Genomic DNA, 23,960 nt, shown 5'->3' on the forward strand with positions numbered 1-23,960 from the left:
ATGGGCTTTCATGGAACGGCATGCCGGGCAATGGGCAGCCAGTTCTTCAGCTTCACCGGCCGCGCAGAGCTGCATTCCACAAGGCGCCAGACACGTCAGAGCTGTCCTGGTGTCGAATTCGGATGCAGGCGGACGAAATAGGACCGCGGTGGGTCGTGGGAATTGGACGGCGGATGTGCTGGACGCTTCCCCGCCGTGGTCGCTCGCTAGCAGGCGATGATTCAGCGCCCCGGAGCGCCGTCACCTCGGCCGATGCCCTTCGTCTACGCGAAATGCGCGTGGGTATTAAAGGACTGAGGGCGTGAATGCATGGCGTCGGCGTCGACCAGCGCGCGGTGGCAGATGAGATGCGCCGCCCTGTCCAGGGAAGGATCGGGCCGTGGGCGTGGCTGCCTCTCGGTCCGAGTGGCCAGTGTCGGGCGGCTCTGCCAGGGTCGGCTTGGCAGCGAGCACAGCGCGCCAACGCTCCGTCGCAGCCCTCTCACTTAAACCTCCCCTCATCCCATCATGCGTCTTCATGCCGTCGCCGCCCTGGCAGCATGTCTCGCGACGGCTTCTGGAGTTTTCCAAGACGACGCGGGCCACATTGACTTCCATTATGCGCTGCTAGGATATCCGAAACAGGACGCAACCTTCTTCCAGAAGCCCTATGCCGCCTCCAAGGCCTCCCTCCTCTACACCGTGTCCGAGAATCGCACCATCGGCGCCGTCAATCCCAAGGACGGGACGGTCGTGTGGCGGCAGGCGCCCTCCCCAGGCGCAAGAGGCGGGGGGCTGCTCAGGTCCGGCGAGGAGCAAGACACCATCATCAGCGCGCTAGGGGACCGCATAACGGCATGGAGCGCCTCGGACGGTAGGATCGTTTGGGAAACAAGGGTCGATGGCGCAATTGCGGAAGACCTCGAGATTCTGGAACAAGAGGACGGAATTACAAATAACGACGCCAAAGATGCGATCGTCCTGCTCGCCGACGGCAGCCAGACCGTGAGGAGGCTCGATGGAAAGACCGGACGAGCGAAGTGGACATTTGCGGACACGAGGTGGGTTATGCACCCCGGCGTGCGCATTGGGCCAATTTCAGCGAGCACTGACAGCATCGCAGCGGAGACACGCCCTTCCAGGTGTCGACCTCGCCCACGACCGTCTATTACATTTCGCTGCACTCGCCTCTTCTCGGCGGAGGCTCGAAGCTGCGCGTCACGTCGCTGAGCCCCATCACCGGCAAGAAGATCGATTCGTACACGCTCAACTCCGACAGCGAGATTCAATCCAAGGCGAACATCCTCTTCGCCGGAGCCAACACCGCCGCTCCTCTTCTGGCATGGACGGACAAGGCGAACAAGGTGATAAAGGTGAGCATAATCGGAACGAAAGGCGTTTCGAGCTTCAATACTCCGTCCAACGAAGCTGTGGAGAAGATTGTGCTGCACGCTCCCAACAAAGCCAACTCTCTCGCGCACTTTCTGGTGGAATACCAGACTGCAACCGGGCATTCGGCCGAGGTCTACCATGTCGATCTGAAAAGGAGCTCCGTATCAAAGGCCTACAGCCTTCCGCAGCTGAAGGGGAAGGGCACCTTCACCACCAGCACATCCGATGCCAATGTCTACTTCACGAGGGTCACCGCCGAGGAAGTCACTGTCGTTTCCTCGGTCTCTCACGGCATCCTGGGCAGATGGCCGGTCAAAGGGTCGTCTGCGCTGGTTGGATCGTACCCAGTTCATGGCGTCTCCGAGGTGGTTGTCAAGGGTGACTCTGCTTCAGCCGTGAGGTCCGCAATCTTATTCTCCAACGGTCAGTGGGCACTCATTCGCAATGGGGAGGTAGCCTGGTCTCGGCCGGAATTCCTATCCGGCGCCGTCTCGGCTGTGTGGGCGGAGCTCCCTGAAGAGGAAGCCCTCGCTCATGAACTGGAGGTGGAAGGGCATCAAAACGTGATTTCTGCTTATATTCACCGCGTGAAGAGACACCTGCGGGACCTGGAACATCTTCCGGCGTGGCTACAGAGCCTTCCCAACCGCGTTCTTGGCAATCTTTTGGGAACATCCAAGGATACCACCATCGAGGAGATCCAGCATGACACGTTTGGCTTTCACAAGCTTGTCATTCTGGCCACGGACAAAGGCCGCTTGGTCGCTCTTGATGTGGGCTCCCAAGGCAAGATTGTGTGGAGTATTGACATGCATCAGTTCGCCCTCGACGCTACGTTTCAGCAGCCCTCTTTGAAGGCATACCGGGGGTACGTTGAAATGAAGGACCCTGGCTTTACTGGATCGCTCTTTGTCAATTCCACCACCGGAGGGCTCCTCAAAGCCCAAGAGCTCAAAACTCAGCTTCCCGTGCCCTTGGAAGGACAGACACTTGTGTCTTTCGATCTGGTCGACGGCGAACTAAAAGGTTTCGTCGGTATTGAGCCTAGCTCGGAGGCTGTCTGGACCTTTACGCCTCCATCCGGAGAACATATACTCAGTTACACCACGCGCCCAGCGAAGGACCCAGTAGCGTCTATCGGAAAGGTTCTCGGAGATCGAAGGGTGCTTTACAAGTACCTGAACCCCAATCTAGTCCTCGTTACGGCTGTTTCCGAATCCGCGCGCAGGGCGTCCATATATCTTCTAGATTCAGCCTCCGGACAATTGCTCCACACAGTGTCGCATTATGGGGTCGACATCTCACGACCGATCCCGTCCACCATGTCCGAGAACTGGTTTAGCTACTCTCTCGCCTTGGATGCGACTTCGTCCGCAGCCTCGCGAGGCTATCTACTAGTTGCCGCCGAGCTCTTTGAATCCCCTCTCCCAGACGACAGGGGCCCGCTCGGTGCCTCCTCCAATTCTTCGACCGTACATCCTGCCGGAGTCAAAGGGGACATCGCAAAGCCATACGTCCTGTCGCAAAGCTACCAGATCCCAGAAGAGATATCGCATATGACCGTCACGCAGACACGGCAAGGTATCACCAGCCGTGAGCTCCTCGTCACGCTTCCCGACTCCAACTCCATCGTCGGCATCCCACGCCAGGTTATCGATCCCCGCCGTCCAATCGGCCGCGACCCGACTTCGCAAGAGCAATCCGAGGGATTGGTCAAGTACGCCCCAATGATACTATTTGACCCGAAGTGGCATTTGAACCACAAATACGAGGTCATGGGCATCAAAGAGGTCATCACAAGCGAAAGTGGCTTGGAGAGCACAAGCCTAGTCTTCGCTTACGGATTGGATATCTTCGGCACGCGGGTAGCGCCGAGTTTCGCGTTCGACATTCTAGGCAAGGGTTTCAACAAGGTGCAGATGCTGATCACGGTTGCGGCCCTTTTCGTTGGCGTTTTGTTTGTGGCTCCTTTGGTAAGTGGATTACTCGACTCCCCCACTCTTGGCATTGGCTTACGATTTACAGGTTCGGAGGAAGCAGATCAATTCTTTGTGGACAATGCCGTAGAGTAAGCTTGTGTTGCTGTGTACAGGAAGTATACCACGCTCGAAGATCGTATTCGCGCATCCGAGTCTTCCAGATGGACGAGCCGGCGCTTGGGTGGGAGAGGTGTGCAGAGGTCGATCTACCAGATTAAGTGTCAGATGCAGAAGTACTGCATACGCAGGAAAGATACAGACCGGATTCTACGCCGGCTTTGCAAAGCCTTTTCGCTTTCCGGTCCAATAGTCATCTTTACTAATTCTGGCTGACGATGGCGAATTGCATGATGTAATCCACTCCACTATCACGGCGACGACCATTGTGCGGTTTGGCGTTAATGGACGCTAAACCCGACCCTTATTTCCGATCAGGTGTCTCTACGAGTTCACGACTTACCCTTTGGTTCCACAATTCTGCTTCCCAAACGCATGCCGGTCGCTCCAGCCCAAAGGAGCAAAGAGACGGAGTTTTCTCTCGTCCGCGATGAATCGCAACTTCGCGGTGTGTATAAGAAGTGTCAAGGGAAGGCTGAGGAGTGTGAGTACATCATCGTGACCCCTACAATTCCCAAGACGACAGCCGTCCACACCTTGCTCCTTTTCTGTGCAATTGTATCCTCCCTAACATCTACACCATTCCATTCCATACCACACCAAATCGCTCAAGCAAAAGAAAAAGAGGCAAAATGCCCGACCAAACCAAATACACCACCAAGCTCGCCAACGCGCGCATCCTCATCATCGGCGGCTCCTCAGGCATCGGCTACGGCCTCGCAGAAGCAAGCATCGAGCACAACGCCCTCGTCACAATCGCCTCCTCCTCCCCCTCGCGCGTGGCAGCCGCCGTGTCCAAACTCCGCGCCGCATACCCCTCCAAGGCCTCCAACATCCACGGCCTCACCGCCGACCTCTCCAACCCGCAAACCCTAGAATCCGCCCTCGACACCCTCTTCGCAGACACAGCGGCGCACTACCCCGGCGCGCAAATCGACCACGTCGTCTTCACAGCCGGCGACGCGCTGCGCACCATGCCCCTCGCCGGCATGAGCATGGCCAACGTGCTCGCCGCCGGGCAGCTCCGCTTCTTCGCCCCGCTGCTGGCGGCCAAGTGCGTTGCGCGCTACCTGCCCGCCAGCCCGCGCAGCAGCTACACCATCACGACCGGCGGCATCAGCGAGCGGCCGGTGCGCGAGTGGAGCGTCGTGGCCGCGTATGCGGGCGGGCTGCATAGCATGGTGCGCAATCTGGCGCTGGATCTGGCGCCCGTGCGGGTTAATGGCGTGAGTCCTGGGGCGGTGGATACGGAGCTTTGGCGGCTGGGGGAGAGCGAGAAGAGGGAGTTTTTTGAGGAGGTGGGGGCGAAGATGACGACGGGGTGCGTGGGACGGGTGGAGGATGTGGTGGAGACGTTTTTGGGGGTGTTAAGGGATGGGAATATGAGTGGGAGTGTGGTGAGGACGGATGGGGGGCGGTTTTTGATGTAAGGTAGGGAAGGGAAGGGAGGGGGGGGAAGAGGGAGAGAAGTGGTGTGGAGAGGTGGGCGAGGTGGTGTGTAGAGTGTGAGGTGTGAGAGGTATGAGGTGTGTGGAAAGGTGAGTGAGGTGGTGGATGGATGGTTTGTTAGAGATACACGGACAAGAAAGTTCAATTCGAGAGTCATAGGTTACACAGCTTGCAATAAAAAGAGCCCCCCGCCCACGATTGCACCGGCAGCTCAATACCCTAATACCGCCCAACCACGCATTGACATAGTCATCCGACTCTGATCATGAAAAAGACTGAGGGAAAAAAAGCCGTATCAATCATAGCAAGAAGAGAAAGAAACACAAAAGAAAGCCAAGAGACGCATGCCTCAGTAAAGCAGCCCCCTCACTTGACACAAGCCACCAGCAATCTCTCATATTTTCCGCTCGTCTCCCCCTCAATTCTCCCAACGAGGTCTCGTGCATAAGTCATCTTATAAGCGTCCCTCACCTGCCCCATAAATCGCTGATCCCAATGGCATCGCACGACGCGCTGCACAAGCAACATGTCCTTCGTTCCCGGCCCCGCCATCGACTCCTCGAGCCGCACAGCCTCAGCCTTGGGCCGGTTTTGCGCGCGCGCGAGCAGCAGAAGAAGCGCGTCTTCCATGTGGCCCGAGAACTTTGACTTGACGACGTCCTCCAGCGGCTTCTGGTAGCGCTGCTGGTAGGTTTGGGCGATGGCGCGGAGCTGTGCGTCGTTCTTGCTCGTGAGGATCTCGCAGACCTGGATGTTGTTCTTGCTAATAACGTTGCCCATGCCACTCTGTAGCTGTGTGACAGCGTGATCGATCTCCTGCGGAATAACGGGGTAAGAGTCTTCGGCGCGGCGCGCGGCAATGATCATCATATACATCTGCTCGGTGCCGCCGGACAAATCCCCCCGGAGGTGTTCCTCGAGTGAGCCCTTGTAGAGGTGCAGGTACCTAGCCTTGATAGCGTTGATATCTGCATTTGAGCGGCCAACGAGAACATCGTCGAGCGCAGCTTCCTTGGTACCCGCGCCCTTCATGGCCTTGTAGAGCGTGTAGCAGTCGCCGTCGAGCGGACCGCGGACGATCTGCACGAGACCTTCTTCCAAGTAGCCCGAGGTTTCACTCTCTAGGTCCGCGATTAGGTTCCGCTTCTCCTCCTTATTGTACTGTTCGCGAAGCGTGTTGATCTGGATGGGATCTTTCTTGGAGAGAACGTTGATGAGGACTTTCTCGTCTGTCCCCATGCCCTTCATTGCTCTGCGGAGGGCCTTGGCTTCATTAATGAGATTAATGTTGGCGGTCTGTTGCTCGCCATACCCCAGAGACGCCGGGGTCGGGGGGTACTGGGCCATGGGAGGAGCCGATCCAAATGGCGGTTGAGCCGGCGGGGCCCCGTAGGGCTGCTGGGGAGCAGGAGATCCGTAGGCTGGTTGAGCTGGCGGAGCCCCGTATGGCTGCTGGGGGGCAGGAGATCCATAGCCCGGTTGAGCGGGCGGAGGTCCCCAGTTCCCGTATTGTTGCGGAGGTGGTGGCTGATTGAACTGCTGTCCGGGTGCTTGATATTGATTCGGCTGCGGCGGCCATTGCTGGCCATACTGGCCTTGCGGAGGGGGTTGATTCCAGCCGCCTTGGGGAGGCGGCGCTCCGGCATAGTTCTGATACCCTTGAGGTGGCCCCTGGGGCGGGTACTGCTGATTAGGCGGGGGCGCTTGACCCCATCCTTGACCTTGAGCCGGCTGTTGACCCCATTGCCCCTGCTGTGGCGGCGTGTATCCTGGATAGTTGCTCATCTGCAGTTACGAGGTCTGAACTTGGAGCTGTGTGCGTAGTGGTGTAGTCGTGACGTTGAAGTTGACAAGTGAGTAAGGCAAGTGAGGAAGACAAGTAGATGTAAGAGACAGAGTCGGTTTTGGAGTCCGTGGAACAGGTGAATTCTTTATATCGGGGGCTCAAGCCAGTGGGATGACGCCTTCGGTGGCCTGCGCCGTGGTTGCCGGATCTCGCACAGCCACAATGGGGCTTAGCAGGTAGCGTCTTGGCGGCGGGCAGTTCACCTGCAGGTGAACTGGGCAGTCTTTCCCTTGCCGCTTCAGGCGACTTCTCTCAATTACCAATGAAAGAATTGTGATGCCTGGGGTGGCGAAGCTCCGTTTCTCTGCGTGATCCCCCATGAACAGAGTTCTGCTACCTGCAAGGGGCAGTCTCCGAGGTGCACTGCAAGTCGCAACGAGCTGCAACTTCACGAGAGAGGACACGCGCAGCCATGGATACCACAGCTGAACTCAGATTTTCAATACGATCACATTACCAGGTCTGTCTTGGGCGCTCTACCACTATCATGCCCAAGGATGCAGTTGAATCTTCTGCCAGACAATCTGCGCTGGAAGAATGACATCCCAAGCACTGCCGCCGAGAGCGTTGGAGCATTGATGACTCTAGCAGTCTGAAGACTGGGCTTCTAAGCCAAGGCTATTCCAAGCACGCTGTTCAGGTTGGCGAAAGGAACGGAACCGCGAATTTACGCTAAGAGCCTTAGTGCATCAAGAAAAGAAGATGCTGGCATTGGGTTGCTCCACGCAGAAACATCACTACCGTACAAGTTGGGTGTTCGCGCTAGTTCATCAGAAATACATTCCAGCAAGTACGCAAGATGGAAAACATGAAAGTCAGGGTTTGGGTATTAGGTCGCTATTTAGCAGTATATTGAACAAAGCAAACTGAAAAGAAAAAGCATCATGATAATGAATGAGAGGTAGAACAACCACCACAGATGCAAACGACAGGCTCTTAGAAAAATAATTCAAATCTATTATTACAGATATGCTGTTGGCTGCAAAAGGCACAGCTCAGGGTATCGATAGTGCAATGAGATAAGCATGATGCGAACAATAGGTAGTCGAAACCGGCGGAATTCGAGAGCGTTAGAAGGATATATCCAGGTGGATGTTGACCGTGGTCCTCTAACGCCTCAGGTTAGCTTTGAGTGGCTAACCATCCAAGTAGTGCTCGGGAAGTGGACACTTAGACGTGCGATGAAGCAGCCCCAGTGTGGACGGTACGTCCCTTGCGGTGCTTCCAGTAGACGACTGATCCGTAGACAGCGGTAATGAGCCAAAGGATCATGTTGGTGACCAGAACCCAAACGGCGTGCTTCATGCGAATGATGCCCTTGTTGCCCTCTGGATCTTCCTTGATGTACATTTTGCCGAACATGCCGAATGCAACCAGGTAGAAAAAGAAGGCCAGGAAGTCAACAGGGCAAAAGAACCAGGCCTTGACCCATGGGGTCATGAAGATGAGTGAGAACAGAGCTCCCCAGGTGCCGCAGAAAGTCGCGTAGGCCCACTTCGAATCGGGCCCGACTCCAGCCTTCCGGGCGCGGTCCAGATCTTGTGCGTAGAGGCCGATGACGACGAGGCCCATGACGAACTGGAAGAGGCGCATGGTGATGCGGAAAACTGAGCCGATGGACATGTTGGACTTGATAGAAGTGCCCATGGTGGCCTTCTCGCCCTTCATGCTGCCGCGGGAGAGGAATTTCAGGACCATGACGGCTAACTGAAACATTTGTTAGGAGTTTGATGTCCGGTAGTCGTGGACCCGCACGTACTAGGTAGAGTTTCTGAGTTTCGAGGTAGAGTTTTTCGGGACTTTTTTCGGGGGGAGTTCACGAAGGAGTGTGCTCGTTATTCGTACGTGTATGCTGATGGGAAGCGTCGAAGAAACGGGGCAACCGCTGAAATATCGGGCCGTAGTCGTCGATAATGCGTCTGCACAATGCCCTTGTGCCGGGTGTTGAAGAATGGGGTCGAAGAATCGCACAGCGCTGAAAGAAATGGGTAGTTCGCGGGCAGGGATGCTCAAGATTAAGTGACGTCGATTAGCGGGATGTGGGTGTGGCAGCCAGGCCTCGTGGATAACTCTTTCTGTACAATGATCGACAAAGCAGCCCTGGAGAGATTTGGCAGCTGCAAGATAACTCGTTCGCCAACGGTAATGCAGCACAAAGAGAAGTGGTAAATGCAACAATATATAGGAAAAGAACAATGGACCTGCAACTCTCGGAGCCGTGAAGAAGGGAAGTGAAGAATGATGCTAGAAGGACGATGCAGAAGGGAATGATGGGTGAGTGATTGGAAGTCTTATATGAATCGTTCGGTGACAGTCACAGGATGCCACTCATAGCATGCCACTCATAGCATGCCACTCATAGCATGCCACCGCGCTGGCGCCCACGCAGCGTGTAGTGTCGGCCAAGAGGGCCTTGTCGTGCCGCATCTCCAATCGCTTGGCTGAGGTCATTGGCAGCCGCTTAGCGTGCACGCCTGGCGCCAGGGTCGCCGGAGCTATGATTGGCCCACAGCTCTCTGGCCCAAAACACTGTCGCGATATTTTCGTGGCGTTTCAGAGTTGAGCCGGACACAAAAGCGGTCCACGGGCGACCGTTGAGCAAGTTGCCGCCAGCCCGTTGAGGCGCGTCTCGATCGGCTTTCCGGGATCCTTTGTGTCTGGGGCTGCGGAACATCAGGGATGGCTACAGTACCACTGGACCCTGGGCATTAAAAGACCGCTCGACCTTGCCGAACCGTTCTATTCAAGGCTCTAAGCCTGATTTTCTGTTGTACCTTACTGTACATAGACACTCACATGTCTCTCGGAACGAGCCTCCCGAGCGCTTAAGGGGAAGCATACTTGTATCCATACTGCTCTTTCGCAGCCTTGATCTTCTCCATCAACGCATGCTCCTTCTCCGCAAACTCCTTGTCCTCCTTCAACTTCTCTAAATATGTATCGTTGCCGAAGCTGCTCTTGGACGGGATCAGGAGTCCCCGCTGCACGGCCGGTCGCGCGAGAATTCGCTCCCACCAAGCCTTCAGGTTGGGGAAGGAGTCGAGGTCGACCCCGGAGAAGCGCAACATATGAACCCAGCCGAAGCTCGCGATGTCGGCAATGGAGAACTTGTTCCCAACGAGGTAGTCGGTGCCCTTGAGGTGATTGTCGAGAATGCCGACTAAGCGCTCTGTTTCGCCCGTGTAGCGCTGCATGCCGTACGGGATACGCTCCTTTGCGAATCGCTGCCTCGTGTCAGTCTCCCTTCGTGTGGCATTGAGTGTATACGCTCACGTTGAAGTGGTTGGCCTGCCCCTGCATTGGACCCAGACCACCGTGCTGCCATGCCATCCATTGTTCTGCGCGCGAGATGTCTAGCGGGTCGGTGAAACTGAACTTGTGGTCGGGGTCGTAGTGGCGGGTTAGGTAGGCCAGAATGGCTGTTATCGTCAGCTGTGAATCATACTCCTCGCTCCTCTCAGCTCACCGAGGCCCTCCTGCACCGCGAAACCGCCCTGGTCGTGGTCAACGATGACCGGGATCCGGCCATTGGGCCCGAGCTTGGTGAACCACGACTCCTTCTGGATGTTCTGGCCGATGTTGATGCCTTGCCAGGTATAGTCCTGATGTCCGTCAATATATGCGCCTCCGTAGGAACATGCGCGCTCCTTACCTTGCCGTATGCCTCCTTGAGCTCCTCCAAGATGATGGTAGCCTTCCACCCATTAGGGGTTCCCCAGGTGAGCAGTTCGATGCCCTTATTGGCCTTGAGTCCAGTCGGTCGTTCCTGGGCCATCTCGGGTCGTGTTTGCTGGGGACTTGCGCGGTTAGTATGGAGGTGAGCTTTGAATTGGTAGATTGCGGGGTGTGGTAAGCTTCGAGGGGCGCTACGGAGCTGTAAAAAGGTGAGAGGACGCAACAGTGATATCTGCATTAGCTCAAGATTGACCCGTGAGGGGTTATATGCTGAGATCCCTCGTTGCGGTAGCTCACAAGATTAGAAATCCATACGTCACTTAGCCGCATCGAGCGCCGGAATGCGAGCCGGACGAACTCCGCGAAGTGAAAGATCTCACGTGCGCCCCTGTACATCCTGCGAGCGCATTATGAATCCTGTTGCAGCTTTGATGCAGGACGAGCGGAGTTGTTGACTCGAAGACGCGATGCCGAGCTCGCTTCGTAATCAGAGCTAATGCCACTGCCAAGCATCACGCACTCCACCTTCTACCCTCAACTTTCAACATTCCAATGCTCTCTTACGCGGGAACATGCGACCGCATTATGCATAGAGTCGCGTAAAGAACGCTTTCCGGATTGGTATAGCTCAATGTGAGCTATGGCTCTCCAAGAAACCTTTCGGAGCTCTATTCATCGTTCGTTCTTCCGAACTGTGACCATTTCACAGATCCTGGCATACTATAGACAACGATCCTAACAATTAGGTTGGAAAAATAGCATGTATTCCCATCACTGTTCGAGCAGCACTCGACAAAACTCAAGTTCGACCAATCACCCTCTGCGTGCAGGCGCCGCCGTATCTCAGCCTTGCCCGCGGCGGGTTGAGCCTCTCACCGCCTAGAATCCTTGGGGGCGTCTCCGCGTCCCCAGCGACTGAACCCGGACTTCTCTTTTCTCCGCATAGTTCGACGAAAACACCACCCATGGCGTAGGAGTGTCGACGTACGTACAGAAGTAAGCGGAGCGAGTGAGCAAGCTAACGAAGAGTAGGGAGCCTCTCTCAACGGGGTTGTCACGATCACCCAGCTGCGCGGATATGATTTGTGATCGCGCTCAAAGCCAACGACATGGAGAGCGGCAATAAGCTCCTCGTGCACCGATCCACTGTCAGCGAGCCTCGTATGCTACTCGTCGAAGAGGGGCAGGATTACTTTCTCGAAGATGGCGATCACCTTCCATATACACTCCTCGAGAATATTGGACATGGGCACAGCGCAACCGTGGAAAAGGTTCAAGACATGAGGACGGGTTCTGTTTATGCTCGGAAGGTTTTCAGGATATACAATACCCGGGACAGAAGGAGAGAAATTTTCGAGAACGAGATCAAGATCATTCGACGCCTTGCTCGTCACCACCACATCATCCGCGTTTTTGCTACCTATGTAGCCAAAGGGGAAGTCGGGTTGTTACTCAGCCCAGTAGCAGACCGAGGTGATCTGGAGGCCTTCCTGCAAGACTACAATGAAAAGAGCCCGCCCATAGCCCAGGAGCGTCGCATCCTAGAGTCGTCTTTCGGGTGTCTTGCAAGTGGCTTGACCTTCATGCACTCCCAGAGGATCAGACATAAAGATATCAAGCCGCGAAATATCCTTATCCACCAGGGGTCCGTCATCTACACCGATTTTGGATACTCCCTTGATCATAGCGCAGCTAGTGGAAGTACTACGACAGGTACGTATGTCGCGGTACACGCTCTAGCACATCTTAGCTTTTTCTGTAGAAAGCTCCTCCTAAGGACATACAGCAGGTAAAGCCTAAAGACATACTAGAGTGTCCTCTTCGCTCCCCCCTCCCTTTTATCTGAGCCATCCGCTGAGTGTAGCGCCACCTTTGTAGGTCGACCAGATTCATTGACTCGCAGATATTGCGCACCTGAAGTCAAAGACCATGACCCCCGGAATTCAAAGTCTGATATTTTCTCTCTTGGGTGCGTTTTCATAGAGATCCTGGCTGCCTTGGAGAGATTGCCCGATCCACGGAGCGCCACATCAGCGTACCATGAAATCATCCCGGCTCTCCATATAATACTAGGAAAGTTGGTGCATACCAACCCAGTATGCAGCGTTAAAGCTGAAATCACGCACAAGATGCTCGAGTCTCAACCCAGCAGGCGACCAAGGGCCAAAGATATCATTGACGGACTCTGGGCTGGAGAAGCGGAGGGCTTTTGCAAGCCATGCAGGGTCATGCTATCTCCACCTAGCTTGTCGCCTAGCAATGCGGAAGAGAACCAAACGACAGGTTTCCGGCCTTCTGGCCGACGCCCAAAACCAACTGAGCGACTAGACAACGAGTGTTCAACGTCTCCAGATGATCAACCCTCGGTTTGTCGAAAGCGAAAGCATTCCCACCTCAATCCGAGCCCTTGTTTGCACGGTACTCCTGAGGCCATTTCATCGCCCTTCAATGGTATGCCTATATTTAGTGCTGGGAAAGGCTGTCCCCGCAACCCGTATCACCGCGTGGCTGATGGACTTGATGCCTTCGACGACAGTAACTTTGATCCAGGCACGTCATCAATGGCTCCCTCCCCCACCCGTTCCAGAAGCAGGAGCTCTGTAGGCGGTGCGTCGTCAAAGGAACCCATGCTTGACATTACCAATCGATTGGAACCAATACGGAATGGTCCTGGCGCGGTACCATCTGCCTCTGGCGTCACGCAGTCCCTTTTTCCACACGATCATCGTCACCCGGATCCCATTACACCCGCCAATCCCATTCATGCGCAATCGCGGCCTTCTGTTCCAGAAGAGCATCGGTTCATACTCCTTGGTCGACATGACGCCTTTCAACAACCTCTCTGCGGGCCGGGCTATGTTTCCACTCGTGAATTGCGAAAACTCACCCGGGACATCGAGGAAAGGAGGCGGCGCCGGCGGGCGATGGCAAAAGTTGAAACGCCATCCATGGGCCAGTACTCTTCGAGGTCGGAAGGTACCTTTGCAGATCGCACCCTTAACCTCAAGCAGGCTGTTTCCGACGCGATCTTGAACTGATTCCCCCGATTGTTTGGTGTATCTTTGTTTATCAAGACGACGTTCTCGTTTTCGGGATAATACGTGTTCGTGAAAGGCCTCGGAGCCATAATTTTTTTATACATTCCAGCAGCGTCACCTTGCCAGGTTTAATTCTGTATGGGAATATATTCTTGCACGCAATCCAGCTTAACATCAAATTCTCTTATCATTTCACGCTGAACTTCCCTTCATGTCTGACGCCGAGCAGCCGCAACCCAGAACAACCCCCAGGCCCTTCAGCTGCTTGGCGTAGTGGGGTCGTAGCTCCCTTAGTTTCGCTCACTCCCACTTTACTTGCAACGAGCTTAGCATCAACATGTCGTTGCTTGATTGAGTTTAGCCCCGAGCGCTCAAACTTCACCGCCTCCATTCAATTGCGACTCAGCCTCCACTCCGATCTTTCAACGTCCCGGACGTCATTCAAGGAATTGCGCTATGTGAGGAACGCAATGGGACGCACAGTACCGCACGCCTCGGGATGACCGAAATTCTAAATACCCTCTGACCTCAGTTCTCCATCCTTCCTCCTCTCTTACCTCCTCTCAACCGATTAGCGGAGCCTAGTGACGCTTATCCGTGAACAATGCATTGTATCATAGACTCTTAGGCTTCTTAGTTCTGTGCGCGTCTACTGTGCAGTGTTGGCTTCGCGCAGTGTTCCGGCGTCGATTTGGATTTCATGAAGGCATGTGAAGCCAGACAGGCCGTCTCTGCAAACGGTATCTCGATCATGCGACACGAAGAGAGTATCTTGGAGACGAGCAAGAAAGATCGAAGGCGCAGAGAAAGAAGTGTGATACTCAGGCCGCGTTCGATGTGAGTCGCTGAGACAGTGCTACTTACTTTTCCCCACAAGCCCCTCTAGAGTACATGGATGTGGTGAGCCCCTGAATGCACTTCGTCATTCAACCTTTCAATCTGATTGTAATCACACTCCCCGTCCTCAAATCGTTGAGAACTCTCACGTAACCCTATGCTGCATCTGACATTATTGGTGTAAGGGTAATACGCAAAGAACAGTCGGGAGACCTAACCATGCATAGCGCCGTCATTGTGGACACGCGAAATTTCAAATCATCTTACTTGGTGTATGTTTCCCCCCCCCCCCCCCCCCACCCCCCACCCCCCAAAAATAGGCTTTTGACGCAGAATGCATCAAGCAAAAAGCATTCGCGGCTCCAACAAAGGGAGCGCTTTGCAAAAAGTAAGGTTTTGCATTGGCCGGGAGTCGAACCCGAACCATTTGCTTGGAAGGCAAATATCCTACCGTTGGACCACCAATGCTGAGATCTGTTTTGATAGAATTTATAAATTTAAAGAAATCTATATATTGTGCAAAAATAGCTGAGGGTAAAAAATCGCCACGAACTCAGAAAGAACAGTGGCAAGGCTCAAAAGGATAAGGTTATGGCGTAACCAACGGAAATGTGAGGACACTTTTCGCCTAGCCCTCGGGCCGATCAGTCACGTGACACACATGCATAGATTCTTTTTTTTGCGGTGTGGGCTTTCATGAAGCCACGGGCAGTTGCTTTTTGCTTGAGCGAATCTCTCGGTCTCGCCTATCAGTGACACAACATTGGCGTTGAACCCTATCTTTGGGGATTGTACGCGAGGGAACATGATATGCACCTGATCAGCATCCCCGCATATCTGGACGGAGCCTCCGAAAGCCGCTTGAAACGCAACGTTGAGGACACAAGCCGATCAATCCTCGAGGACAACAAATTCCCTCACGGAAGCTCCATGTGTCCTCGAGCAATTGGCAACCCAAGACCCAGCAGTTTCGAAACAATCGCTCAGTTCCCACACGGCACGGTCTTGTTTCGAGCAGTGGCCGAGATACCCAACAATCAAATGACGGCGTTGGCGTGATGTCTCTCCCTCACGTCGGTTGCACAAGGCCTTGGTTCCAAGGAAGCAGTCAGGCTAAGGCGCTGCTGATTGGCGTACAGCCAGCCTTGTATGCGCACTCCGGAGTCCGTCGGGCTCTGGTCTCGGCTGGATGCGCTGTCGTTGCAGAACGATAGCCCCGCCACATGCACGCTTGCATCGTCACCCGCAGGCCAGAGTCGGTGAACTCGATGTGTGAGCACCACTCTCGCCTACGAATTAGGCTTCCGGGCATGCGATCGCGGCAGGTGATTGGACGATGCCTACTTGTGCTCACCGACACCCATTGCGGGAGCGATATGCGCCAAGCGTGGGACTGGTGACTGTGTGTCCTCCTCGTGGAGGAATGATTGATACATAAGAACAGGAGGCACATGGTGATTGAGCCGCAAATCTGTCCCCAAAGTCCAGCCATCCTTCCGCCCGCCAACTATTTGAACACTCTGTCGTCCGCTTGTCGACTGAAACCCTACGCCCTCTAAGCCTTGGAGCTTCTTCTTCACCCGCCCGCCCATACCCCGCAAACCAGCTGGCACACGCGAACAAGCAATGTCGTCCCACCACAACTCGCATTTCCAGCCCCCGCCTCCAATCCGCACGTCGACGGCCGACTCACAGTCATCCGGCACAATGTCTCCCAGCTCGCCAGACATGCTGTCGCCGACATCGACTTACTCACGTGGAGGGCGTGGAGCGGCCTCGCCAACCGAGGAGTCGTTTTTCGGCGCCATCACCTCACGGATGCGCGGCCGATCACGGAGCCGCTCTCGCTCGGGAGACCACCGCAAGCGGTCCAAGTCCCCGATGGTAATGCCACCCGAGCAGTTCCCACCATCCTCGACCGCGCGTCCCATGAGCGCAACATACGCCCCAGTGCGACCGCAGCATGACAGGCATGTCTCGACCAGCAGTCAACACTCGACCGCTTCGATCAAACCGACGAGACCCAGTCTTCAGGGTCCACAGAGGAGGAGCACCAGCGGCAGCGACCCGTGGCATGGTCGTCATTCGAACTCCTGGCTGTTCAACGACTTCTCAGTCAGAGAGCACGCCAAAGACCTGCTGCACATGGGACGGAAGCCGTCGGCGTGATCAAAGGGTCGCGCAGGGCGGTCTGCGACCTGCCCTGCAAGAGGAGACAGGCCGGGTTGCTGCTGGAAGGCATCACACTCCTCGAGGGAGTGTCCGATGGTCCCTCTACGCTTCTTACGCTAATGATTGAACGGGATTAATGAATTTGGATGAGGATTAAGTCTCGTTGGTTCGGATGATGCCCGCTAGATGCAGAGCTGTCGTTCGATGTTTTCCTTATCGATCCTCTCTAGCATACACAGGTTGAGCTGTCGTTTCCTATACCATGTACATTAGCCTAGATTGAGGATACCTTGCGCGAAAGGAAAATTGCATTCGGTTGCCTAGAATCTCGGTTTCCTAATGGTGTGTGTGTGTGTCGTGTTCCTCCCGTGTAGCGTCGAAGCAGGAGTAAATGGAAAAACTCGCGGCGACGAATGGAATTCGCTCTCTCGCGCCGTTGAAGCAGGAACAGTCCTCCAGGAATAACAGGAGGAATGAGGTGAGGTTGAAGCGCATGGCCTAAAGCTCGTCCTCCTTGCACTGCCCCCTTACTAAGCTGTCGCGAGTCGTGACTTTGCGATGTCGCTCACCGCTCGCAAGAGTACCTGGGTTCCGCGAGCACCTTCATGTCCTTTCGCGCTCTGTGCTCCATGCGCTACTCTCACAATCTGCTCACGATGACCCTGGAATGATACAGACCGCAAGTTGGATGCTCGTCGGCGCGCGTTGCTCCCCGATGAGGACAGCCCTCGGAATGACAGCCCAAGCCGATCCACGAAGCGCAGCGGCCTACAAACTCCTCCGATAGTAGCAACGCCTGCGCCTACGCAATGCCGCGAGGTATAACTGATAGCGATAACACGCAAACATGCTCTGCGCATAGCACATGTATTCCGTACACCGCCAGCTCAATACCTGCAGCCTTGTCTTCTAGGAAGCTAAGGTGGGGATATAAGTCCATACTCGACCCACTCCGCAATCCTCCAGCCCAGTCCTCCAGACACCTCCTCAGCCTACTATTCCTCCCTCGATCACCATGAGACACGAACGCGCTACGCTACCGACACCCGCCTCGACCAGTTCTTTCTGGCATAGCGAGCCGAATGAGTTTCTCATCGGGCATCGTACGACCGAGGAGCTTCCCGCCGAAGCAGATATAGTGATTGTGGGGAGTGGAATTACTGGCACTTCTGCGGCGAGGTTTCTCGCCGAGGATGAGAGGGCGAAGGACAAGAGCATTGTGCTGCTGGAGGCTAGGGAAGCTTGCTGGGGTGCGACAGGCAGGGTATGAATCTTCCACGCGTGTAACTGCATGCTTGCGTACAATGTAGACTGAAGTTTGGAAGGTTGGAAGGTTGCAATCACTACAGTCTTCACTCCAACCTTCGCAGCGGCCTCAGGAGGAAGTCGCTGGAGCCGCGGGTCTCAAGATTGACCATGCTAACGAGCGTGTGGACAGAACGGCGGCCACTGCCAACCCCTCCTTTTCGACCGCGGCGCGGACGTAGCAGCCTTCGAGCTGAAGAATGTTAACACCGTCCAATCCTATATCGAAACGAACAATGTCGCCTGCGAATGGCGCAGCGTCTCGGGCTGCCGCACCTTTTGGACGGAGGAAGTCATGAAGGAAGCAGAGCAGGAAGTCACACACTTGACCAAGATAGCTCCGGACATCGCACGGCATATAAAGATCATTAGGGACAAGGAGGAGCTGAAGAAGCACCGCGTGAGCGAAGACTGCATTGGAGCCACATTGACCGCTGGAGCCGGCAGCCTGTGGCCGTACAAGCTGGTAACCTTCATCCTCGAGCGGCTTGTCAAGGAAGGCAAACTGAACCTCCAAACCCAAACCCCCGTTACAGAAATCAGCTCCGCATTCTCTACGCACTCCGTCCACACGCCACGCGGCACCATCAAAGCAAACACCGTCATCCTCGCAACCAACGGCTACACCTCCGCGCTCCTCCCCCACTTCGCCGACCTCATCGTCCCCGCCCGCGGCGAAATGTCCGCTCTATTTCCCCCGCAGGGTTCGACAATACTCCCCGACTCCTACGGCATGGTCGCCGCCCTCGGTCAGCCCGCAAACAACGACGACTACCTGATCCAGCGGCCCTTCTCCGGGGTCCCCAACCCCGCGGGACATTTGATGTTCGGCGGCGGCCGCGGAGTAGGCACACTGCCCACCATTGGAGTCAGCGACGACAGCGTCATCGACGAGGCCTCAGCTGCATATCTCCGCGGCGCGCTGCTCAAGATCCTTGAGCTTGGCGGGGAAACAGAAGGGCTTACGGAGCTTCAAGCCGCCGCCCAATGGACTGGGATCATGGGGTACTCGCGAGACAATCATCCATGGGTGGGTAAGGTGCCAGATCGGGAGGGGTTGTGGCTGTGTGCTGGGTACACGGGGCATGGGATGCCGAATGGGACACTTTGTGGGAAGGCGGTGGTGGAGATGGTGCTTGGCCAGGAGGCGGGGAGGGATGTTGGAGCGGTGATGGAGGACATGACGCGAGAGGGAGAGATCCCGAAGAGTTACCTGATTACAGAGGAGAGGATCAAAAAGGCCAGGATGTGGCCGACGGTGGAGGTGCAGGACAGGCAGGGCATCCACATGAACGGCGTCGTTTAAGGGAATTTGGGGTAGAATGATTCGTAGAGTAGCAGGCTAGTATGAACCCATACTACCAACGTTGTAGACACTGAAAACTTGCTTGAACGAGACATAGCACTCCCTCAACTCCTTTGAACAGCGTCAATGGCGTCAGTTGCTAGCCCTCTAGAGCCTCCCATCACGCTCTCGGCCGTGGAGCCCAAGCTCGTCCGTCCTGAGGTTGCATTCCGCCCTGCGGGCGACAATCGGTTAAAGAAGTGCCCAAGGCGGAAGTGCATTCCAGCGAGCACATGACTCAGTCGCCGCCAACCAGTGGAGCTTGACCGATCACCAGGCTTACTAATTGACCCAGCTAAACCACTACTGTGCCTCGCACGGCCCGGAACCAGGCTCTTTGTACCGGGCGTGCAAATGGCTTTTATGCAGCGCTTCGCGAGCTATGTGGCACGGGTCGCAAATTGACAGTATATATGCCAGATACCACGGTACAGGTCAGCCGCATTGCGTAGATGGACATAGTGCTCTCTAGTTTTCCAAGGTTGCATAAATACGCTTGCTTGTCTCTGCTTTCACTTTAAGAGGACCGAGTGTCGAGTGGCGGGCTTCCGGATCGAACATACGAACATCGATTGACCTCGCATTTGGAAAACCCAGCCTGAAGGCCCTCGCAATGCCCGCTTCCGCTACGCCAGCTCCGACGAAAATAGGTGTGATCCTCTTCCCGGGCTTCCAGCTCCTTGACATATGCGGCCCGCTCGACGTGCTGAATATCCTCTCCTCCACCAAGATACTCCACCTCAGTATCCTGGCTAGCACGCTCAACCCCGTTTCGACAAAGCACGGCCTATCGGGGAATGCGGGTTCTAACTTCGGCGAGTCGATCGTGCCAACACATACGTTTGCGAATGCACCAGATGATCTCGAGGTCTTGATTCTTCCCGGCGGGTTTGGAGCGCGGAAGGAGGAGAATATTGAGGGCGTGGGTAAGCAGCTCGCGAGCGGGATAGTGTTGTGTACTCTGCTAATTAAACGTTGCCGTAGTCGAGTTTGTGGAGGCTTATTATCCGAAGTTGAGGTGGTGTCTGACGGTGTGTACGGGGAGTGCGATACTAGCGAAGACGGGGGTGCTGGATGGGCGGAGGGCGACGAGTAACAAGAGGGCATTTGCGTGGGTAGGTGATGGGCTTCATAACTCCTATCTTTTCACCTCCTCGGAATGCCGGGGGCTGACATGTTCTAGGTTCGCGAGCAGAACCCCGCTGTCCAATGGGTTCCCAAGGCGCGCTGGGTCGTCGACGGGAATATTTGGACGAGCTCTGGTATCTCCGCCGGTATTGACTTGATCTATGCGTGGATTGCTGAGGTGTGGGGTGAGGAGACGGCGAGTTTTGTGGCAGATTGTAGTGAGTATGAGAGGAACACGGATCCGGGGAATGATCGGTTTGCGGAGAGATGGGGCGTTCTCTAGGAGCTCGCGGCGATTGCGGGTTGGGCTGGTTCGATTGTGTGGGCGGGGTGAAGGGCTGAAACAAGTGGACCAGTATCCATCCTTTCAGAGACCATGTGTGCGGCATCCCTCTTCTATGTACGTGCCAGCCCGCGGGCTCAGACAGATCGGGCGAAGTCCATGATATCATGCTCCAAATGAACACTCGTAAAATCGGTCAACACCTCCGGCAGCCCCTCCGCCGTCTTTGCCGCCACACTAATCATGTAATTCTCTTCAAAAGCTTGAATCTCCATTCGAACGTCCTCCAATATCCTCCCCTTCATCCACACCTCCACATCCCCTACTCTTTCTCCCCACGTCCCATGCGTGCTACACCTCGCTGCAGTCCCGGCCTTCGGCGCCCTCGCGTTCTTGAACTCCAGTTCTCTGATCCACTTGGCGAGAAGTGCCTCCCCGTCTAGTTTGATGTACGCTTCTTTGTAGCACCAGTGGGTGTAGAAGCGACGGAGTTTTGCGTCGATCAACAGGTCGCTCGAGAACTCCCTCTTCTCCCCCGACGGAAAGGTGGCTACGAGTTCCTGGTCGCGTCTACAGCACCGATCGTACCGACCCAGCATCTCAGGCGTGACCTCTGTGCCGTCCAGTAACTGGAAGGGATCCACGTTGTACTTCATATCCCAACTTTCCTCTTCAGAAAATATCTCTTGATACACATCGACCCAGCCGTCGAACCCCTCCTGATCGATGAGCCGGTAGTCGTTGCGCTCGTTTACGCATACGATGTCAACTCCTATTTCCACACCCGCGCTTTTGCATCCCACCAGCGCAACTAGTCCAGCCTGGTGCGACACGTTGAACTCTATGGGCGCAGGTCTGCCGTCTGGCAGGAGAGCACACGGTTTCCCGTGCTTCGGGTCACGCTTACGTCCGAAGCGGATGTCTTTCCACGGGATCCCAAGGGTTTTGGCGACGAAGAGGCGCTTGAGCAAGGCTGAGGCCAGGCTCATTTTCGCATCTGCGATGTGGTATTTCCGAACACATGCTTCGCGCTCTTCCGAGCTGATCAGCTGGAGTTCCTCGTCGGCCTAGAGATGTCAGCACGTGCTTCAATCTTGCGGTGAGCGGAACGCCGAACAGTTTCTGAGATGCTGTCGCCGGGCCAGAGACTGCGTGTGTCGAGCAGCCAGCAGGTTAGCGGAGTTTGCTTCTCTGGGCTGATCATGGCCGACTCAGTTCGAGGTGTTGTGGCTATTCACGGAAGTTGGGGTCTAAAGTAATCGGCACAAAGGCCGGGAAAGAACGTCCCTCGCCGCTATCGATAAGCCTTCCAAACTTTTTATATCGCCGCTGACTCTTGACGACAACCATTCTTCGGACTCCGACAACCCTTGTTCCGTGGAACAATCAGCGCACCGACGGGAATGACGGTTCCACTTCCGGGTGTCACAGTCGGCGTGCTAGCCCTGCAGGGCGCATTCAGCGAGCACATTCAGCTGTTGCGATCAGCGGCGGAGAACCTCGAGAGGCGGAATGGACTGGATGCGAAGTGGAACTTCGTTGAGGTCAGGACTCCGGCTGAGCTAGCAAAATGCGACGCTCTCATAGTGCCCGGAGGCGAGAGCACGACCATGTCCCTTGTTGCGGCGCGGTCTGGGTTGCTGGAGCCGCTGAGAGATTTTGTCAAGTGAGTCCGAAGTTGCTGATGTCGCGTGACTCCGTGCTGACTTCGTGAAGGGTCCTCCGCAAACCTACCTGGGGAACGTGTGCAGGACTCATCCTGCTCGCGGAGTCTGCGAATAGGACCAAGAAGGGCGGGCAAGACTTGATCGGAGGCTTGGATGTGCGAGTAAACAGGAATCACTTCGGCCGACAAGTTGAGAGCTTCCAAGCGAACCTGAACCTCCCATTCCTCGGTGACACCGTAGACAAAGGCGCTGAAGAGCCCTACCGCTGCGTCTTCATACGGGCTCCCGTGGTGGAGAAGATTCTACCACACACAGCAGGCATCCAGACGGAAGAAGCCTCCAGGGGTGCCACCATTGTCGCGCCTGCAAAGACCCCTATGGATGACCTTGCTAAAGAGGAACTGAAGGCGGAGGTGGAGGTCATGGCCACAATATCAACACACTCACTAGCTCTCCAGAATAATCAAGAACACCAGCACGCTGGCGCAGAGGACATTATTGCTGTGCGACAGGGAAACGTCTTCGGAACGAGTTTCCATCCTGAGCTGACGGCTGACCCGCGTATACACGTATGGTGGCTGGAGGAAGTTTTGAAGGCTGTTCGACGGAGGCAGCAGTTCGAGCTCGTCGATCGCTCGGTCTCATAACGCGTTTAGGGGCACAAAGGCAGAGAGTTCGAAGGCGTTCACGAGGAGTAACTGCATTTGTTAGACCTTTTACCTAGATGCGAATTCGCTGGTAGAAACGCAGCAAACAGTGAAGATCCGGAGACCTCTGTTGTCTTCCAGCCACAATGAACCAACGCCGTGCCCCAATCCAACTCCTTGCTGTAGTATAATGCAAATTGCTTGTGAATCGGCTACTTGTAGTCCCGCTCGTCGCCGTACTCGTCGGCGTAGGCTCTGCCGAATCCGCCTCGGCCTGGGTCGAACTCGCTGCGGTACTCGTCTCTCACTTGACCGCCGGACTTACCTCGTCTGCAGCCTGTTAGCCCCCGCAATTTATCCAGACATCTACATTCAACATACCCGTATTGCCTGCCCTCGGCAAAGCCCTCGTCGAGATCGGTACGGATAACGCGCTCGTCTAGCTTCGTCCCGCCAATGTACTTCATGCAATCCAGCGCATCCTGATGTGTGTAGTATTCGACGAAGCAGAAACCGCAGGGAGTCTTCTGAAAGCGGTCAAGGCCCATGACTAGCCGTTTAATCTCGCCGCACCTAAACGAAGAGTGAGTATGTAAAAAAGCGTAGCAAGAAATGGGCGCCGCATACTTGGAGAATAGCTCGTGGATCTGCTCCTCGGTCGTGTAGAAGGACCTGCATGCGTCAGAATGCCGCCGCGAATACGGATCAAGCTGCGCGACGTACAGATTGCCCACGTAGAGAGTAGTCGCATCCTTGAGCTTGTCCTCCGGCTCGGGCGTCCTCTCGCGGCGCTCCTCGTCTTCACGGTTACGGTTCCGTCGGCGGTTCTGCAACCTCATATTAGCCCCGCTCACAATGGCTTCCGGAGAGCAAAGGCGCACCTTGCTCGACGCGTACGAGCTCGGCCTATCCAGGCGATCTATGGTGTTCTTGATGGCGCGCATGCTGAAACGGTGTCTTTGACGGGCGGGAAGAAAAGGGCTTCAAAGGAAGGTTACGAGCTGTCAGTCTTGAAGTGAGCTCGCAGGCTTCGAAGGTCAAATGAGTGAAGGCGCCGTGTTGAAGCGGAGGTGACGCCGGTGAGAGAGCTTGAAGCTCCAG

The 23,960-nt window shown here is 55.5% G+C and overlaps 13 protein-coding genes and 1 non-coding gene across 14 annotated transcripts; 8 read left to right on the forward strand and 6 right to left on the reverse strand.

The window, feature by feature from the left end:
* Window positions 1–507: 507 nt before the first annotated feature.
* Window positions 508–3,438, forward strand: BU26DRAFT_502587 (DUF1620-domain-containing protein; the record flags this gene model as incomplete). The annotated part of the gene is made up of 3 exons (XM_033826645.1): window positions 508–1,040; window positions 1,103–3,344; window positions 3,397–3,438. The coding sequence occupies 3 exons, from the start codon at window positions 508–510 to the stop codon at window positions 3,436–3,438; spliced, it is 2,817 nt and encodes a 938-aa protein (XP_033687039.1).
* Window positions 3,439–3,769: 331 nt separating this feature from the next.
* BU26DRAFT_249218 (short chain dehydrogenase) lies at window positions 3,770–5,090 on the forward strand. Its single transcript, XM_033821114.1, has one exon. It carries the CDS (start codon window positions 4,100–4,102, stop codon window positions 4,895–4,897), a length of 798 nt encoding a protein of 265 aa, XP_033687040.1. The 5' UTR covers window positions 3,770–4,099; the 3' UTR covers window positions 4,898–5,090.
* BU26DRAFT_516746 (Annexin) lies at window positions 5,021–6,800 on the reverse strand. The gene has a single exon (XM_033828406.1). The coding sequence runs from the start codon at window positions 6,699–6,701 to the stop codon at window positions 5,283–5,285; it is 1,419 nt and encodes a 472-aa protein (XP_033687041.1). The 5' UTR covers window positions 6,702–6,800; the 3' UTR covers window positions 5,021–5,282.
* Window positions 6,801–7,932: 1,132 nt separating this feature from the next.
* Window positions 7,933–8,460, reverse strand: BU26DRAFT_422720 (uncharacterized protein; the record flags this gene model as incomplete). The annotated part of the gene is made up of 1 exon (XM_033823476.1): window positions 7,933–8,460. One exon carries the CDS (start codon window positions 8,458–8,460, stop codon window positions 7,933–7,935), a length of 528 nt encoding a protein of 175 aa, XP_033687042.1.
* Window positions 8,461–9,587: 1,127 nt separating this feature from the next.
* Window positions 9,588–10,537, reverse strand: BU26DRAFT_422385 (glutathione S-transferase II; the record flags this gene model as incomplete). The annotated part of the gene is made up of 4 exons (XM_033823453.1): window positions 9,588–9,986; window positions 10,036–10,181; window positions 10,229–10,364; window positions 10,415–10,537. The coding sequence occupies 4 exons, from the start codon at window positions 10,535–10,537 to the stop codon at window positions 9,588–9,590; spliced, it is 804 nt and encodes a 267-aa protein (XP_033687043.1).
* Window positions 10,538–11,310: 773 nt separating this feature from the next.
* BU26DRAFT_249576 (kinase-like protein) lies at window positions 11,311–12,402 on the forward strand. The gene is made up of 3 exons (XM_033821116.1): window positions 11,311–11,421; window positions 11,470–12,150; window positions 12,227–12,402. Exons 2-3 carry the CDS (start codon window positions 11,547–11,549, stop codon window positions 12,235–12,237), a joined length of 615 nt encoding a protein of 204 aa, XP_033687044.1. The 5' UTR covers window positions 11,311–11,421; window positions 11,470–11,546; the 3' UTR covers window positions 12,238–12,402.
* BU26DRAFT_516750 (uncharacterized protein) lies at window positions 12,079–13,810 on the forward strand. The gene has a single exon (XM_033828407.1). It carries the CDS (start codon window positions 12,567–12,569, stop codon window positions 13,473–13,475), a length of 909 nt encoding a protein of 302 aa, XP_033687045.1. The 5' UTR covers window positions 12,079–12,566; the 3' UTR covers window positions 13,476–13,810.
* Window positions 13,811–14,709: 899 nt separating this feature from the next.
* Window positions 14,710–14,780, reverse strand: BU26DRAFT_t22. Its single transcript has one exon. It is a non-coding gene; the product is annotated as a tRNA-Gly (tRNA).
* A 978-nt stretch (window positions 14,781–15,758) lies between these two features.
* On the forward strand, window positions 15,759–16,878 carry BU26DRAFT_516751 (uncharacterized protein). Its single transcript, XM_033828408.1, has one exon. It carries the CDS (start codon window positions 15,939–15,941, stop codon window positions 16,479–16,481), a length of 543 nt encoding a protein of 180 aa, XP_033687046.1. The 5' UTR covers window positions 15,759–15,938; the 3' UTR covers window positions 16,482–16,878.
* Window positions 16,879–17,660: 782 nt separating this feature from the next.
* On the forward strand, window positions 17,661–19,200 carry BU26DRAFT_516752 (DAO-domain-containing protein). The gene is made up of 2 exons (XM_033828409.1): window positions 17,661–17,748; window positions 17,810–19,200. The coding sequence occupies exon 2, from the start codon at window positions 18,085–18,087 to the stop codon at window positions 19,093–19,095; it is 1,011 nt and encodes a 336-aa protein (XP_033687047.1). The 5' UTR covers window positions 17,661–17,748; window positions 17,810–18,084; the 3' UTR covers window positions 19,096–19,200.
* Window positions 19,201–19,551: 351 nt separating this feature from the next.
* BU26DRAFT_249646 (class I glutamine amidotransferase-like protein) lies at window positions 19,552–20,614 on the forward strand. Its single transcript, XM_033821120.1, has 3 exons — window positions 19,552–20,060; window positions 20,119–20,249; window positions 20,318–20,614. Exons 1-3 carry the CDS (start codon window positions 19,748–19,750, stop codon window positions 20,543–20,545), a joined length of 672 nt encoding a protein of 223 aa, XP_033687048.1. The 5' UTR covers window positions 19,552–19,747; the 3' UTR covers window positions 20,546–20,614.
* On the reverse strand, window positions 20,462–21,835 carry BU26DRAFT_249616 (4'-phosphopantetheinyl transferase). Its single transcript, XM_033821119.1, has 2 exons — window positions 21,663–21,835; window positions 20,462–21,612 (listed from the first exon to the last, which is right to left on the reverse strand). Exons 1-2 carry the CDS (start codon window positions 21,747–21,749, stop codon window positions 20,683–20,685), a joined length of 1,017 nt encoding a protein of 338 aa, XP_033687049.1. The 5' UTR covers window positions 21,750–21,835; the 3' UTR covers window positions 20,462–20,682.
* A 15-nt stretch (window positions 21,836–21,850) lies between these two features.
* Window positions 21,851–23,040, forward strand: BU26DRAFT_602508 (SNO glutamine amidotransferase). The gene is made up of 2 exons (XM_033835359.1): window positions 21,851–22,211; window positions 22,262–23,040. Exons 1-2 carry the CDS (start codon window positions 21,949–21,951, stop codon window positions 22,857–22,859), a joined length of 861 nt encoding a protein of 286 aa, XP_033687050.1. The 5' UTR covers window positions 21,851–21,948; the 3' UTR covers window positions 22,860–23,040.
* Window positions 22,966–23,960, reverse strand: BU26DRAFT_249614 (nuclear cap-binding protein subunit 2). Its single transcript, XM_033821118.1, has 5 exons — window positions 23,741–23,960; window positions 23,583–23,686; window positions 23,487–23,531; window positions 23,241–23,432; window positions 22,966–23,189 (listed from the first exon to the last, which is right to left on the reverse strand). The coding sequence occupies exons 1-5, from the start codon at window positions 23,801–23,803 to the stop codon at window positions 23,072–23,074; spliced, it is 522 nt and encodes a 173-aa protein (XP_033687051.1). The 5' UTR covers window positions 23,804–23,960; the 3' UTR covers window positions 22,966–23,071.

This window comes from Trematosphaeria pertusa (genome assembly GCF_010094035.1).
Source record: "Trematosphaeria pertusa strain CBS 122368 unplaced genomic scaffold BU26scaffold_4, whole genome shotgun sequence".
Taxonomy (NCBI): domain Eukaryota; kingdom Fungi; phylum Ascomycota; class Dothideomycetes; order Pleosporales; family Trematosphaeriaceae; genus Trematosphaeria; species Trematosphaeria pertusa.

Coding starts and splice junctions, on each gene's coding strand:
- BU26DRAFT_516752 (XM_033828409.1), top strand. CDS start 18,085: ATGAAGGAAGCAGAGCAGGAAGTCACACACTTGACCAAGATAGCTCCG.
- BU26DRAFT_602508 (XM_033835359.1), top strand. CDS start 21,949: ATGACGGTTCCACTTCCGGGTGTCACAGTCGGCGTGCTAGCCCTGCAG. Junction 22,212..22,261: donor CCGCTGAGAGATTTTGTCAA/GTGAGTCCGAAG, acceptor GACTTCGTGAAG/GGTCCTCCGCAAACCTACCT.
- BU26DRAFT_249614 (XM_033821118.1), bottom strand. CDS start 23,803: ATGCGCGCCATCAAGAACACCATAGATCGCCTGGATAGGCCGAGCTCG. Junction 23,687..23,740: donor GCTCGTACGCGTCGAGCAAG/GTGCGCCTTTGC, acceptor ATGAGGTTGCAG/AACCGCCGACGGAACCGTAA. Junction 23,190..23,240: donor GCCGAGGGCAGGCAATACGG/GTATGTTGAATG, acceptor AACAGGCTGCAG/ACGAGGTAAGTCCGGCGGTC.
- BU26DRAFT_249218 (XM_033821114.1), top strand. CDS start 4,100: ATGCCCGACCAAACCAAATACACCACCAAGCTCGCCAACGCGCGCATC.
- BU26DRAFT_249576 (XM_033821116.1), top strand. CDS start 11,547: ATGGAGAGCGGCAATAAGCTCCTCGTGCACCGATCCACTGTCAGCGAG.
- BU26DRAFT_516750 (XM_033828407.1), top strand. CDS start 12,567: ATGCTCGAGTCTCAACCCAGCAGGCGACCAAGGGCCAAAGATATCATT.
- BU26DRAFT_516746 (XM_033828406.1), bottom strand. CDS start 6,701: ATGAGCAACTATCCAGGATACACGCCGCCACAGCAGGGGCAATGGGGT.
- BU26DRAFT_249646 (XM_033821120.1), top strand. CDS start 19,748: ATGCCCGCTTCCGCTACGCCAGCTCCGACGAAAATAGGTGTGATCCTC. Junction 20,061..20,118: donor GGAGAATATTGAGGGCGTGG/GTAAGCAGCTCG, acceptor ACGTTGCCGTAG/TCGAGTTTGTGGAGGCTTAT. Junction 20,250..20,317: donor ACAAGAGGGCATTTGCGTGG/GTAGGTGATGGG, acceptor GACATGTTCTAG/GTTCGCGAGCAGAACCCCGC.
- BU26DRAFT_516751 (XM_033828408.1), top strand. CDS start 15,939: ATGTCGTCCCACCACAACTCGCATTTCCAGCCCCCGCCTCCAATCCGC.
- BU26DRAFT_249616 (XM_033821119.1), bottom strand. CDS start 21,749: ATGATCAGCCCAGAGAAGCAAACTCCGCTAACCTGCTGGCTGCTCGAC. Junction 21,613..21,662: donor GCGACAGCATCTCAGAAACT/GTTCGGCGTTCC, acceptor TGACATCTCTAG/GCCGACGAGGAACTCCAGCT.